The sequence below is a fragment of the Thalassophryne amazonica genome, chromosome 6 (assembly GCF_902500255.1).
Source record: "Thalassophryne amazonica chromosome 6, fThaAma1.1, whole genome shotgun sequence".
NCBI lineage: Eukaryota > Metazoa > Chordata > Actinopteri > Batrachoidiformes > Batrachoididae > Thalassophryne > Thalassophryne amazonica.
The window spans coordinates 119,911,927-119,928,566 of record NC_047108.1 but is presented as its reverse complement, the minus strand read 5'-3'; the positions used below and the strand labels follow the sequence as shown (position 1 = coordinate 119,928,566).

At 40.3% G+C, this 16,640-nt stretch overlaps 2 protein-coding genes across 4 annotated transcripts in view; one reads left to right on the top strand and one right to left on the bottom strand.

The window, feature by feature from the left end:
- The window catches only part of clstn1 (calsyntenin 1), a 141,939-nt gene extending 136,854 nt beyond the window's left edge, over window positions 1-5,085 (top strand). Inside the window, 1 exon segment of the mRNA XM_034173275.1 lies at window positions 1,727-5,085. Coding sequence (XP_034029166.1) covers window positions 1,727-1,921 — 195 coding nt within the window. The 3' untranslated portion in view covers window positions 1,922-5,085.
- A 2,700-nt stretch (window positions 5,086-7,785) lies between these two features.
- Window positions 7,786-12,490, bottom strand: lzic (leucine zipper and CTNNBIP1 domain containing). Of its 3 annotated transcripts, XM_034173273.1 has the most exons (8): window positions 12,336-12,490; window positions 11,766-11,771; window positions 11,306-11,411; window positions 9,261-9,396; window positions 9,069-9,167; window positions 8,877-8,972; window positions 8,700-8,781; window positions 7,786-8,612 (listed from the first exon to the last, which is right to left on the bottom strand). In XM_034173273.1, the coding sequence occupies exons 3-8, from the start codon at window positions 11,404-11,406 to the stop codon at window positions 8,554-8,556; spliced, it is 573 nt and encodes a 190-aa protein (XP_034029164.1). In that variant the 5' UTR covers window positions 11,407-11,411; window positions 11,766-11,771; window positions 12,336-12,490; the 3' UTR covers window positions 7,786-8,553. The 3 variants fall into 3 exon arrangements, with proteins under 3 accessions (XP_034029164.1, XP_034029163.1, XP_034029165.1); XM_034173272.1 differs by lacking the exon at window positions 11,766-11,771 and having other exon boundaries at window positions 12,331-12,490; XM_034173274.1 differs by lacking the exon at window positions 11,766-11,771 and having other exon boundaries at window positions 11,306-11,408; window positions 12,331-12,490.
- Between the last annotated feature and the right edge of the window lie 4,150 nt (window positions 12,491-16,640).

Genomic DNA, 16,640 nt, shown 5'->3' with positions numbered 1-16,640 from the left:
ATAAATAAAAAAAATTAAAACCAGCCATTGTGCCACTTATGTGAAATAATTAGAGAGAGAGAAAGAGAGAGAGAGAAAAACACACCACCCACTGTACACAAAAGTTGCAGGAATCTGCCTCATATCAGGAAGGACATGGAAGTATTACAAAAAAAATTTAAAATCACACACCATAAAACACCGCATTTATCAAGCGAGCAATACAAATGATCCGTCTGTTCCTCTGTAGATGACCCGTGGTCACAGACATACAGTCATGAAATGACATGAATGAGAAGCAGTTCGCTCGTCTCATTCATCTGAAAAGTTTGAATATTAATTTACATCTACATTAAAAAAATGCTTAAAGTGGCAGGGGGTTAAGAGGGCTGTCGTTAAGGGGGGGTCAGCTGAAAAGCAAAAAAGGAAAAGAGCTTAAAAAGGTGGGGAGTATGGGGCAGAGCCCCTCCAGAAGACCCACTTTTATTCTCTGGTTTTTAACACTGCGTGAGTTTATTGGTTTTTGTTTTTATTTTGGTAGATTTGATTGGTTTTATCTTTTGTTTGCTGTATGTATTTATTTATTTATTTATCTTGCACATTCTAGTTATTTTTATTGTTAATTTTCTTATTTTTAATTTATTTCTTGACTATTGGGGTTTTATCTATCGTGATTCTACTGTATGTGCAGCACTTTGGAACGTCTGTTGTTAAATGTGCAATATAAATAAAGTGGATTGGATTGGAATGGATTCATTTGCTTGCGCATCTCCAACCGGCCACGTGGACGATGCGCCGCAGGACACCGCATCATGTGGAACAGATCTCTCATGGAAGATGTGACAGTGAGATCGCCCGCTGCGTGTTCTTATCTGACAGTCCGTTTAAACCTGGGAGCAGCCTGTTCATGTGTGCGCCGTGTGTGCGCTCGCTGCAGCATGTCACCACGGTGATATACGTATGTTTTTATTTATGTCCACTTGATAACAGCAAACAGACACACGGGCGTCATAGTGGGCAATTGTTTGTCCATGTCCGTCCAAACACAGGACGTGGTGTCCTGCTGGGATGTCCAGATCCACAGATTTCCACAGCCGCTTCAGTGGGAGGACACACCTGTCATCTCAGCACACACACCAAAGCCACACTCGTGTGGGACTTAGACAAATTTCTCTGCGAGTACCAAGGTGATTGTCTGCAGCCAAGCGAGCGGTGTTAGATGTTCGTGTGTGTCACCTGGAATTTAGCTGGTACCTGCCGCAAGAGGGTGCGATGGGTTCGCACAGCGCACACTTTGTCTTTCAGGCGCTTGTGTGCGCAAATAGTTGTAGCAACAGGTGTACAAGGTATTGGAGGCAGGGGCGACATTACACGGTTTGCACAGGATTCCTGTGTCATGCGCACTAAGTGTGCACTTCGTCCAAACTTCGCACTTTGTGTGAAGGGGCCCCTCAACATCGCCGTTATTAGCCACGCTTTTACTGATAATTCACGAAGGTTGTAGAAAAGTGAATTTATCCAGATTACCCAGATTATATGTACCGTATTTTCCGGACTATAAATCACACGTGTTAAACATACAAGTCATACTGGAGTATAAGTCGCACATTTTTCTGTGTTTGACAGTAGTTGCTCACTACTGCACCCTGCAGGCCATGTCTCAGAATGTCAGAACAGTCCAACTGAGGTTTCAAAACATAAGTTCACCCTCCTGTCTTCCTCCCCCCGCCCCATGTCTGTAACGTAGACGTACGAGGACCAGCACAGCAGCGAAGAGGAGGAAGACGAGGAGGAAAGTGAGGATGGTGAGGAGGAAGACGACATCACAAGCGCCGAGTCGGACAGTAGCGAAGACGAAGAAGCCGGCGAGCCGGAGGACCAGCAGGGGGCGGCAAGCAGACAGCAGCAGCTGGAGTGGGACGACTCCACCCTCACCTACTAGAACAACACAAACACTACATGCACATCATGTCACGTGCACAGGCATGCACACACACATACACACTCACACACACTCATTTCCAACAAACCATAATGTCAACGAAAATCCCTTCAGCATAGATCTGGTCAAGGATTCCCTGTCATTATCTTAGTGGTGCATCTCCGTGTAGTGTAGTAATCACCAGATTGCTGATTTTTACTTTTTTGTTTGCTTTATTTTTTTATTTATTATTTTTGAATTCCCAGGAAACTTGACCGTAATTTGGCTTTAAACTGTGTGAGGAAGCTGGCCGTGCACTTTTTAATTTCTCAGAGGCTTTCAAGTGGACCCCCCCCCCCCGCCATGTATATATATCTTTTCCCTTTTTTTTGCATTTACATTCATTCGCTACTTAAAAACTGCACATAACTTTGACTTGTAGTTCACAGTGAAATGCTGCTTTTAACAAATAGAGCTTATTTTCTTTCTCTCCTGTTAGTGCATGAGAATACTTGAGAATTCATCCATGTAGAGCAATAAACTGCTTTTTAAAGAGTTTGTAAATATACAGAAATCATGTAATTAGTCGATGTGTTAGTGGAGGCCTACTCAGCGGGGTCCAATATCTAAAAGCAACGCAGTAGGTAACGTCGAATATTTGTGTCACTGAGGCTGTAGCATGTTGCAGAAAACTACGCAAAGCTCCTCCATCACGCTTATACACACACACACACACACACACAGACACACTAACAACAACAACAACAAAATGCTTCTGGATGAGAAACCCAGGACTGTTAAGCAGAGGTTTCCATGACAACGCGGTGTTGGTTTGGTGTTTTCTTTTTGATGCTTGTTTTTAAATGGGACTGGTCAACAGTTTCAGTAGCACACCTGCTTTGCTTCGTTCACTCAGGTGACGAATCCTCACTCCAGGCGTTAGTACATTTCATCACCAGTAGATGCCACTGTTGTACAGGCCAGATTAAAGCTAACGTACAGATTTATCATGGAAATGGTACAAACGAGGCACTGAAATGAATGAATGTGAAAAGTCCAGATGTTTCCTAAGCAGCTTTAAAAAGAAACAATTTGTCCATATTTCAGCCAGGGGAGGGGCAGACCAGGTTTTGTGGAACTTGGTTGGATGGTGACTTTGTTTTTAAAGAGAAAAGTGGAAAGAAAGTACATTTCTGGATTTCGTTGATGATGATTGATTCATTTTTAAACTGCTTGCCTATGTCCATAAAAAGCATGTTTTTAAAAAGCGTTAATTTATTTAGTATGTTTGGGAGTGAGGGCCACGTCACCAAAATGCCCCTAATCAGTTGACTCCAGATGTGCACATTTACCTTAGTGTGCTTCCACTTTTCTCATCCCTCCCGATTCCCCATTTCTGTTCCAATCAGAATTGGTGATCGCTGCGATGGACCCGTGTTTTATTTTTGCTGCTCAAACTGCAGCAGGAGAGATTTTAGTTTTTTTTTTTTATTTATAAAGACAACAGCAGAATCACACCCCGCTGTGCGCTTTTAATTTTTTTGTATCAGACATTGTCATTCAGTTTCTCAAGCATTTTGATTAAAATGGATTATTAGGGTCCATGTAAATGCAGCTACTTGAACTGCATCTTTAACTCAAACTTTCAATTATTCCACCCAGCACAACTTTCTGCATTGCGTATCTTGGGGACATGGTCCTTGCTGATGAAATAAGCAGATTTAAGGTATAACTGCAGAGAACGCAAGATGCACTGCAAGGTGCACAAACACTGTCCAGTGTGTGTATATAAATACTTATAGCTATATGTTCTGGCAATGTCATAGCGTACACTTTAGTGTTTTTTTTTTTGGCTTTTACGTGAGGTGAGCACATCCTCTAGACTGGACTCCATGGTGATCAGAATGCGTTCCTCATCAAGATGAGAAAAACTGCGCCGTAGATCTCGTTTCGCAAATCTGTGCTTCAACACTAAGCGATAACTCAGCTGCACATTTACCATTTGTTCTTCAAGACACTTTTGAGGCTAATTCTCCAGATTCGAGCCCATTTTGGATTTTAAGGTCAGTTTATTGATGATTATTTTGATGCTCTTTGCAGTGGTTCCTAGTTCTGGTCCTCTGGACCCCAAGTACTGCACATTCTCCTGTTCTCCATGAACTAACTGCACATAATGAGCCAAATGTTGATTGGCTCAACTCATCTGACCGAGCTGATTCTGAGTAGATCAAATGGAAAATGTGCAGTACTTGTGCCGAGGACCAGGACTGGGAAACACTGCTGTGTAGTTGAGTAAAGTCTCCCCTTTTGTGGTGAACCGGGTTTGTAAGAAAAATGGGGCCAGTTTGAGCCAGGTGAGGTGGGCGTGCCTTTTGCCAATAATAGCACGATTAGCAGGTCTAACCCAAAAAATAAATAAATGAATATCGTTTCTTTGTGGCATTTTAAAAAAAAAAAAAAACTGATTTAATGTTAGATTTCCGAACGAGCCGGGGATCAAATCATCTTTGAGTTTTTTGTAATAATAGTCCATTTCTAGTTCATTTGGATTCATAGATGTCACGTGTCCATGTTGATGTGTAGAGGAAGTAGATCCACATCGTATCTTGTGTAGATATTGTACTAAAATCATGTTGACAGAATCCACCGCTAAAGTGACGATGTACATTACAAAAACGCTTGTGCGTATAGTGGAAGGTAATTTTTCCAAGTGTCCTGTCACAAAATGATTCTTTTGAGAGCAGCATGCAGTTCACAAGAACCAGAGGAGAAAAACTGAATGAATGTCCATGTTTCCTTTCAAAGTAAAAGTCCACCTGTGGCAGAGGGCTCCTGTCATGTGCACAGGCGTGTGCGGTTTTTCTGATCAGAGGTCAGTGGAAGGTGGTCCCGGTGAATGTCACTGCCAAACTTAACTGAAACGCAGCTGCGCTGTAACGACTGTTTGACTGTATGAACCGCAGGCCTGTGCGGTTTGCGGACTGAGAACGCAAGACGTGATTCACTACTGATTGTCCCGTTTCACAACACTCCAGATGTTTTATTTTTGTTTTCTTCAAAGTGATGTTTTCGGAATGGTTAAACGCTTCCTTTGTGCTTGTTGGAGCTGCTCTCACTTTTCTACCAATTGGATGGAAAATTGTAGTGAAGTTGATACCTGCTCGTGAACAGAATAAAGGATGAGATGAAATAAAAATTTGTCTTTTCTTCTTTATCAACGTCTCCTATACAGGCCATGTCCCTATTTCAATATTGAAGAAAATTCGTATGTAATTGGCTGTTCACCCTATTGCATGCTATTTTATGTCATGACTAAAAATGATAACTGATTAGCGCAGATTACATATGATTCATTACTGAATATTACCTTCTTCCACGCTCCGATTGCTTAAAGCTCGAGAGCCTGTGGGTTTAAGAATAAAGTTATAAAAAGAATTTTCTTTGGCACCACTATAATTTTACTCCTTAGCATTTAAATAAGAGATTCATAATATGATCAAAATTTGCACTGTCTGGAATTAATATTTCAACCTCTGAAAGGGAGAAATTCAATCAGATTCTGCAACCTAAATTTGGTTGTGACGTCATTCCCTGATCTGCACAAGGGATGCTGGGAAGGACATGCCGATCAGCAATAGGACCAAAGAACAGCAGTGTGATGTCAAGTAGCTGCTTGTTTTAACAAAATAAGAAGTTGGCAACGGCTCTCAAATGGCTTCTATATAAATCTGTTTTTTCATGCGTTTTATAAACGTTAGTGAGACGTAAACATTTCTAAATATAGAAATGCTGTTTTTGTAACCAGATAACACCTCTGAAATGATTTACAGACATCTTATTGGGTTGTTAGCGAGCACGCCCCGCGAACGCCCACCAATCAAATGGGTCAGGTCAAAGGTCATCTCAAAACCTCACACGCTTCTTCCTGCAGTTCATCTGCACGATGGCTTTAGAAGGAAAAGAAACTATGTGCCATGGAATTTCCCCCAGACAAATCTGTTCTCATTAAAAGCTGTAATTTTGAAATGCGTTACAAAAATGAAACATTATAATGTTTGCATTTTGGTAGAAACTAGTGCTGGTTTTTATTTGGCCTTACTCTAAATTAAAATCACACTTCATTCAGGAAATTTCTCACAGTTCTGTCACAAACATGGACTCCATGACCATTTTTTATTTGCTTTGAATTTTCTATACTGAAGCTTTGATATTTCATCAACCAGTTTTCCTTTCATAACCTTCAACTTGTTTTTAACACAATGGGACCAAACACTGTTCGATTTCCTGACTGAGGGATTTTTAGCATGCTGTCAGTTGACAGTTGGGGCCACGTTGCGCTGTTCGTTAAGCAATCTGCTTTATCAGCAAAATAGGGTTGTTTTATTTTTTTTTAATTTGTGCAGACATGGGTTTGAGAAATGAAACATGCAAAGTGATTCCAACTTACTTTCCCACTACTTGACCTGGAAAACAACATGCCATTAACTCAAATATTCACGTTTTATCTGTTTCAGGCATGTTTGGCCACCAAAAGGTACCGTTATTAAACAAACATGTTGACATGTGTGTGATGTCAAAATTTACTCAACATAATCTACATGTTCTTGTTCATTTTTTTCCCCACAATCTGGTTTACTTCACCACAGATCATGAATCAATTATTTTAATATTATTGAGGGCCTTTTCCTTTTTTGACAGGGTTAATAATCATTGAATTACTTCATTGAGGTTCATCACATGATAAAAATTAATGTGACGCTTTGAAGTGATGTTCTGATTGTGACCTTAGAATATTACAGATGATGAAATACACAGACACAGCACTGCCACCTGCTGGTGAACTATCAATTGTTTTGCTTTAAAAAAAGTTACGTCATACTAAAATTTTAACTGAAATTCAAAGTGTTATTAAACTAAATACATTTTCACCATTAATAAGGGATTCAAAAACATTGTAAAATTTTAAATAATCTCAGCTTTGAAAATTAGTCAAAACTACACAGAAATTGATGCATGCAAAGAAACAGCAAAATAAAAGAAAAAATACTTGAAGAATGAAATGATAATCTTCAAACTATACACAGTTAAATATACACACACAAATCTTTCAACACTTGGTAAGAAGCTGTCTTATTTCATGTGCTTGTACATATAAGTGCTAGACTGAAAAATAAAATGAATCAAAAACACTTTTAGGGCAGAGATTTTTCTTTCAATAACATCAAATTAACACTTTTCCCGATGTGTAAAGCAGGCGTGAGACTAAATCTGAGCCTCACAGTACAACAAGGCGGATCACGGGTACAAAAGCTGCCAGCGTTTTTTTGTTTTTTTTTTGTAGTGAAGAGCACTACCTTGTTTTCTCGACTATGATTACTTCAGGTTTGCATGTACTGTCTCACTTTTTCACGTCATCTCAGTTTGGCTAAAGCTTATAGTTAGGGCTGGATCAGGTGACCCTGAACCATCCCTTAGTTATGCTGCTATAGACTTAGACTGCTGGGGGGTTCCCATGATGAACTGAGTGTTTCTTTCTCTTTTTGCTCTGTATGCACCACTCTGCATTTAATCATTAGTGATTGATCTCTGCTCCCCTCCACAGCATGTCTTTTTCCTGGTTCTCTCCCTCAGCCCCAACCAGTCCCAGCAGAAGACTACCCCTCCCTGAGCCTGGTTCTGCTGGAGGTTTCTTCCTGTTAAAAGGGAGTTTTTCCTTCCCACTGTTGCCAAGTGCTTGCTCACAGGGGGTCGTTTTGACCATTGGGGTTTTTCCGTAATTATTGTTTGGCCTTGCCTTACAATATAAAGCGCCTTGGGGCAACTGTTTGTTGTGATTTGGCGCTATATAAATAAAATTGATTTGATTTGTCACAACCTGATTATATATGCATCCTGCAAAATGTTCCCTGCATCTTCTCTCATTTTTGTTTTCCTCAAAAATCCAAATTGAGGACTCAGTTTTCCACTTGCTGTCATACAGTAAAGTCTTCAAAAAAATCATTTGCATTCATTTTTAAAGGGAAAAAAATGCAGCACAATTCATAAGACAACATTTCCCATGAGCCATCTGGACTATCATGCAAGTACCTGTAATACATTTTACACTTAAGGGGAAAATTAAACAAGTAAATTGCCCATAAGTGCAAGAGGCAACTGTAAGTTGATTTTTGGCTGTAAAAAGTCAACTTCTCAAATGAATAAACTGTCAAACACATTTGAGGAGCATTTGTTGCCATCTAGTGGGTGATGTGAGCACTGCAGGGCATCTGGTAAATTTCCTACTTGAAAGCCAAAATTCTATTTTAAAAATAGAAAGAAAAAGTATTTATAAATGTCAAATTTTTTGGCAGGCAGAGCTTCAACCTCTCAGTATTATTGTATTAAAAAAATTCATTTTTGAGAGTTTTACAGTTCTTGAATTGGAGGGCACCAATACTGGAGGGACAGACGGCAATTTCTCTCGAGTTCAACACTTTCAAAAGTTATACATTTTACACAAAAAGGGATAACTGAAGAGCACTTTAAAAAGTGAATCTTATAAAATACCATTAAAAAAGTGCATCTGTAGCAACAGCCACTAAATTACAAATCACTGCTCAACAGCAGTTTTTCCTCAATAAAAATGTGTTAAAATGAAAGATTTTTACAATTTCTTAAGAAGCTTTAGGTTTGACACCAGAACTAGCTAAAGCCATAATTTTGTCCTCAGACCCTGAAAGAGAAGGAAGAATCGGGTAAATATGGGAATTCTGCATCACCAACTTTCAGAATGAAATCTAACCTAAAGGATTATTCCCACCTGGGTTTGTAGTCACTTTTTCAAACTGGCTCAGAGTTGCTGTCGCATTTTGTGTTAGAAAGTTTTCATCTTCAGGAGTGAGCTGTCAGGAAAATAAAGTGCAGGGTTTTCTTTTTTTATTCCAGGTGTAAAATAACTGGATGTCAGCATCTCCTCTGTGCTGGAAAAACTCCTCACCTTCTCTCCTAGTTTTCTTAAAGCTGTGAGGATTTCCATCTTCTGCAGGGTGTGCACGTCCCGCGACAGTTTCCCCACCATGACGTCTCGGTCCATCTGTGTGTAAATTCACATGGCGTTTGCAGAATTTTCAGCCACAAAAACTCACACAAAATGAAATCATCAGTGACTCTGCAGCAGTGAAATCCAAACCTCTGCCAGTCTGGTTCTCAACTGTCCCGGCTGCTTCTTGGCAAAAAGTCGGATCACCTCCGGCGTTTGGAAAGCTTGGCTGATAGCAGCTTGGATTGCCTGATGGAGAACACAAAATTTTTTTAAAATGTTTTACAGCAAAGGACACTAGACGCCACCCTGCAGTATTTCCACATCCCTCAGCATCCGTACCAGCTGCATCCCGCCCAGTTCATCCACCAGTGTCATGTTTCCAGACATGAGCTTCTTCAGAGAGTCGTTGAATTCACTCAGCTGTTCCAGAGTTTCCTTCTTTGTCTCCTCATATTCATCCTCATCCAGCTCTTCTCTGGAACACAGAAACAGAGCCGCTGTGCTCGATCAATTATCTCATTTAGTGCAGATTGAATCCACGCGCTTCGTGCCATGAAGAGTTGCACAACAACAGCAACTGGACACCCAGACAGAAAAACTGATGTTTTTGTTTGTTTTTTAAGTAAGGCAGAAATGTAAACAGTACAGATCTGATGTGCTTTGTGTGTGTTTGATTATTGCCACACTGGCAAAATATATAAAATAAGTAACAAATGAAGACGGACAAAACTGCTTAGAATTTAAAGAGCTTATTGTCACGCTGAGAATCTCCAGATACATTTAAAATCAAACTGCACATAAATTAGTTATACAATAAAATCTCTTCAAAAACTTATTTCGGCTGTTCCCATTAGGGGGCGCCACAGCAGATCAATCGTTTCCATCTCACCCTGTCCTCTGTATCTTCCTCTGTCACACCAACCACCTGCATGTCCTCTCTCAGCACATCCATTAACCTCCTCTTTGGTCTCCCTCTTCTCCTCCTGCCTGGTGGCTCCATCCTCAGCATCCTTCTCCCTGTGTACCCTGGTTCCCTCCTCTGCACACGTCCAAACCATCTCAATCTCACCTCTCTGACTTTGTCTCCAAACCATCCCACCTGATCTGTCCCTCTGATATGTTCATTACTAATCCTGTCCGTCCTTGTTACTCCCAAAGAAAATCGCAACATCTTCAGCTCTGCCACCTCCAGCTCTGCCTCCTGTCTTTTTGTTAGTGCCACCGTCTCTAAGCCGTACAACATAGCTGGTCTCACTATTGTCTTGTAAAAGTTCCTCTTCACTCTTGCAGATATTCTTCAGTCACAGTTCACTCCTGCCACCTTTCTACACCCACTCCGCCCATATATACAGTGGTTTGCAAAAGTATTCATACCTTTTTTTATTTCACCCATTTTAATTTGTTTATGTCATTTCAAATACAATAAGTAAATCAGGCTTCTCAATATAAAAATTTCTAAAATGATCTTCCTTAGACTCAAACTGAAAGTCAAGCTCTACAACTTGATATAAATTAATTAAAAATATAAAAGCCAAGATGATGGGTTGCATAAGTAATCAGCCCATTTGGTATAATACCTGTAAATAATCAGTTGAACTGCCAGTTTTCTTCAGACAAGTCAGGGGATGATGCATGAACATATCCAAGTCACTGAATATGTCTTGAACTTTATTTGCAACAGTATGGCACTCTATGGTAAATTTGTGTGGAGTAGAGAGTTCTCAAAACTGAGTGACTGTGCAAGAAGGAGAAGAGTGAGGAAAGCCACCAAGACACCCAGACAACCCAGAAGTTACAGGCTTCTCTGGCTGTGATTGGAGAAATTGTGCACAGTGCACGTTTTGCATTTTGCATCTCCAGTTATACAGCTTCATGATGAAGTGGTATAGAGGAGGATTTTCTTAAAAAGAAGACCTGAAAGTTCAGCTACAATTTGACCGAAGGTACATCTGAGATGCAAGCCTAGATTTAATGTTTTGGTGAAAGAACCCCTCCTCTGTACCACTTCATTATGAAGCGGTATAACAATGAATACAAAATGCAAAACATGCACTGTGCACAATTTCTTTACTTTTTGTATTTAAAATGCCATAAACAAATTAAATTGTGAAATAACAAGGGGCTGAATACTTTTGCAAGCCACTGTGTGTGTGTGCATATATATATATATATATATATATATATATATATATATATATATATATATATATATATATATACACACACACACACACACACACACACACAGTTAGGATTAGGGAAAGCATCGCTTTCTGTAGCCGTACATCGATTGCCAACTACAGAAAGCAACAATCTTACCCTAATAAAAGATTAAAACTTTCCAGCCCTAAAAGATGAAAGTGAGCATTTCATGTTTGCTGCACCTGCATTCCTCCAGATCCTGAAGCTGCTGCATCAGTCGGTCAAGTTGTTCCTCCATATTTTGCTTCAATTTTCCTGTTTCTGATTTCCCACGAGAAGCCATACCTGCTTCAAAAAGTAACAACCAAACAAAGGGGGGTCATGGATTGTTTGATTTGAATCAGCATCAGTGCAGACTAACAGAACATCAGGGCACTGAATTATACTTAATTATTTTACTCAACAGTAGACATACAGTCGAGTTCAGAAGTATTTAGACACCACAATTTTTTTGTATTTTTTTGTCTGTACAACACAATGGAGTTGAAACTACACAACTAAAACTAGTACCCAAGTATCCAGAGATAAATGAACATCTGGTTCATTGACATCAGTCATTAAGAAATAGAAACCGTATGGTGCTGCATCTGTCTGGAAGTAGGCCAGAAGAAGACTTGTGAGGGAAGCTACCACAGCTAGGACAACTCTGAAGGAGTCACAGGCTCCAGCAGCTGTGACAGGAGAAACTACACAGAGTGCAACTTCCACCTGTTGCATCACCAGTTATACAGCTTAATGATGGAGTGGCACAGAGAAGGATTTTCTTTAAATTAAGACATTATATTTCAGCTAGTTTGCCAGAAGGCACGCAGGAGACTCAAGCCTAGGTTTTTTTTTGTTTTGTTTTTTTCTCTCATATGAAAATGAAGCTGTGACAGGTAGTGCAATAGACAGTTTCTCCATTCACAACCACAGAAGCCTATAAGTCCTTCAGAGATGTCATGGATGTGTTGGTGGCTTCCCTCACCAGCCTTCTTGTAGTCATTCAATGTTGAGAGCTGCCTATATACATACATCATCAGTGGATTCATTCTAGCTGCTACAAATAATGCTGTTTAACTTAACACCAGTATTCCTGCCAAAACCGCTGAACATTTAGTCATCAAGCGCAACAACTTGGGGCTAAGACGACTTTTTGTAATCTTGTGTTGTGATTTTGAACTTAGCTGGATAGCCGCTAACTAGTTAGCACGATAAGAATTCTCACCTGAACTCTCTTTTGGAAACAGCTGCTTATCAGATGTGCAGTTCTGCTCAGGTGGATGGGTAAAACGTTTGACCTGACTGCGTTAATTAACTACCAAATGACATAGAAACTCCTGAAAACGACTGTCTTACCAAAAAAAAAAATTAACGAACACTCATCGTAGTCGGTGGTGAAACCGTTTAAAGCATGTTTGTGAGCGTGAACGCAGCTCACTGGCTGTGGGCGCGGATCTCTGTTTTCGTTTCCGCTTCTGTCCAATCAGATCTCTTGACACTACAGTCGTCAAGTCGAGGTTTCAGCAGGACAAATCAGGTTCGACATTACAGAACAGTTGCGTGGCGCTGCTTCAGTAAGTAATTGTTTAATTCGATACTCGTGTTTTCATCTCGGCAGTGGTTTGGTTTAAAGTTAGAAAGGAGCATTTCTTCTTGTGTCAGTTGTGCTCTGGGTTAACGTGGTCGTCAGTTAAATGTTGACGTTATGTGTACAAGGTCGTGTCATGTTTTGTTTTTCTTGTGAACAGCGCTCCGTGGTTCTGGTTATGCCTCGAAGATACGTTATAGATACGAGGGTAGGCTGAAAAGTTCTAAGGCTGACTATGATGCAGTTGTCGAATTGAACAAATTCAGGGTTATTTTTCTACATAGTTTCCCTGTAACTCCACACACTTCTTCCAGCGGTGCTTGAGTGCTTCGATGCCCTTGGCTTAGAAGCTTTCATCTTGAGAGTCAAAATAGTCCTCAACGGCAGCTTCACCTCATCATTGCTCTTATAGTGCTTCCCAGCCAAGTTTTTTTTCAGGTTTGGGAACAGATGAAAGTCCGAGGGTGCCAAGTCAGGGGAGTATGGTGGGTGATCGACCAGTTTGAATCCACACTCGTGGATAGTGGCCATGGCCACTGTTGACTTGTGAGCTGGTGCATTGTCTTGATGGAACAGCACCCTTTCGTCAGCTTTCCTGGTCGCTTCTTTTTGATAGCCTCGCGTAACTGTCTCAGTAGGTTAGAATAGTACTGTCCATTTATGGTTTGTCCCTTTTCAAGATGGTCCACTAACACAATGCCCTTGGCATCCCAGAAAACTGAAACCATGACCTTCCCCGCAGACGAAACGACCTTGGCCTTCTTTGGAGGTGGTGACCTTGGGTGTTTCCACTGCATTGATTGTTTTTTTTTGTCTCTGGTTCAAAGTGGTGAACCCAACACTCATCCTGGGTAAGAAAACGTTCCATGTAATTGGCTGGATCCTCTTCAAATTTTGCCAAGTTTGCCTTCGACATGACTAGCCTGGTGAGCTTCTGATCAGGCGTCTGAAGACGTGGCACTCACCGAGCTGACACCTTTGACATTCCAAGTTCTTCATGCAGAATGTGTTCAAGTCTCTCACGGGATATTCCCACAGCATCTGCTAGCTGATTAATCGTCGATTATCTGTCGTCCATCACCATTTCATGAACAAGGTCAATGTTTTTCTGGGTTGTGGCTGTTGCAGGCCGCCCAGACCTTGGTTCGTCTTCAAGGCTCTCTCTGCCCCTCTTTAATTCAGCTGCCCACTTCTGCACTGTAGATATGGAGGGAGCTTCATCCCCTAATGTAGCAACCATATCCGCATGAATGTCCTTGGACTTTAACCCCGTCTTGTGCAGGTACTTAATCACACAGCGATGCCAGATTTTGTCCATTTTTGACGTTTCCCTCTACCACGAACTTTCAAACTTGGCTATGACCACAAACTACCTCACAACCTGTAAGAAAATAACACAGGTAGTCATCAGAATAGTTGAACTTAATGCATGCCAAGTTTTATTGAAATGGCATTTCTCCTTCTTGGTGAACCTTAGAACTTTTCAGCCTACCCTCGTACGTTCCATGCTTATGTTGGTTGACGAAGGTCTTGCTTGATATTTGATATTTAGCGACAGACCGGTTCAGGATTTTGTTTATTTATATGGGCAATTATACAGTACAGGAATTACAATCAGCACATTTTTAATTCTAACAAAAACATGATCAGATGAACTCATTGTATTGCATTAATTGATTGATTGATTTTATTTTTCAATAAAAGTCCATAAAAATAACAGCTAAAGGCACATATTGAAAAGTTATAACAAATTGAATCAGCCTATTAACATCCGGGAGCAGCTGAATGGACAACAACAACATAAGGAAATAAAAATGGCGAAAATAATATGAAGAATAAGTAAGACCCTTCAGCTGCTTCCTTGTTTGCACTCGGGGTCACCGCAGCAAATCCAAGGTGGATCTGTATGTTGAGTTTTACGCCGAATGCTCTTCCTGAGGCAACTCCACATTACTTCACTTGGGGCAAGACCACATTCCCTATCCGGAGTAGGCAATCCATTGGTTTCCTGCTGAGAATCATGGCCTCAGAGTTAGAGGTGCTGATCCTCATTCCAGCCGCTTCACACGGCTGCGAACCGATCCAGTGAGTGTTGGAGGTCACAAGCCGATGACGCCAAGAGGACCACATCTCTATGGGGATGTGATGGTCTCGTGGTTAACTGAGGCCTGCATTTATTTTATGGATTTTTCTTAACAACGAAGTGACTATCAACACAGTACTGTAAGAAACCGCTGTGATTATTTTGAGATAAAGTGAGACATGGTAGCGTCAAAGCTACATAGCTCAGAACTGTTTCAGGCTGTGCATGAACTGTGACGATGTGTATTTCAAATAACAATCGTTGCCGTACTTATAGCAGTTCACTTTTGCATTACTGTACCATTTTTAATAGCAATGGTCTTTATGCCACTTCTGTAAGTGGACTGAAAATAAGCACAGTCTCTGTAATTACAAACACTGATCCTTTTAAGTTTCTTCAGAGTTGTCACAGGTATCCGGGCAGCTTCACACATTCTTCTGGTGTGTGTACTTGGTTTTAATGGAACTACAAGTTTCTTAAAAAAAACATTTCTTTTCATCTAATGTTTGACTTATGGGTCAGGCGGTAGATGGGTCTGTGTCTTAACTAAGATGGGTTAATGCATGTATCTATGTAATGCATGTACAGTGACGACAATAGAATAGAATGCTTTTATTGTCATTATACACAAGGTACAACGAAATTAAAAGACAACTCCCGTAGTGCAAAGGTGTAAAAGTAATATAAAAAGACAAATAAGAATATATACATGTATTTACAAAGGAGCCAGTAGGTGTATATAAATAGTACAGCCTTCTGTCTGTACTATTCATTGCATTAACCCGTAAGTTGGAGAGGAAATGGCGTCTCACTAATTTAGAAGATCTTCACTTAGCCTGGAAAAAGAGTTTGTTGCTCTATAAAAAAGCCCTCCGTAAAGCTAGGACATCTTTCTACTCATCACTAATTGAAGAAAATAAGAACAACCCCAGGTTTCTTTTCAGCACTGTAGCCAGGCTGACAAAGAGTCAGAGCTCTATTGAGCTGAGTATTCCATTAACTTTAACTAGTAATGACTTCATGACTTTCTTTGCTAACAAAATTTTGACTATTAGAGAAAAAATTACTCATAACCATCCCAAAGATGTATCGTTATCTTTGGCTGCTTTCAGTGATGCCGGTATTTGGTTAGACTCTTTCTCTCCGATTGTTCTGTCTGAGTTATTTTCATTAGTTACTTCATCCAAACCATCAACATGTTTATTAGACCCCATTCCTGCCAGGCTGCTCAAGGAAGTCCTACCATTATTTAATGCTTCAATTGTAAATATGATCAATCTATCTTTGTTAGTTGGTTATGTACCACAGGCCTTTAAGGTGGCAGTAATTAAACCATTACTTAAAAAGCCATCACTTGACCCAGCTATCTTAGCTAATTATAGGCCAATCTCCAACCTTCCTTTTCTCTCAAAGATTCTTGAGAGGGTAGTTGTAAAACAGCTAACTGATCACCTGCAGAGGAATGGTCTATTTGAAGAGTTTCAGTCAGGTTTTAGAATTCATCATAGTACAGAAACAGCATTAGTGAAGGTTACAAATGATCTTCTTATGGCTTCGGACAGTGGACTTATCTCTGTGCTTGTTCTGTTGGACCTCAGTGCTGCTTTTGATACTGTTGACCATAAAATTTTATTACAGAGATTAGAGCATGTCATAGGTATTAAAGGCACTGCGCTGCGGTGGTTTGAATCATATTTGTCTAATAGATTACAGTTTGTTCATGTAAATGGGGAATCTTCTTCACAGACTAAAGTTAATTATGGAGTTCCACAAGGTTCTGTGCTAGGACCAATTTATTCACTTTATACATGCTTCCCTTAGGCAGTATTATTAGACGGTATTGCTTAAATTTTCATTGTTACGC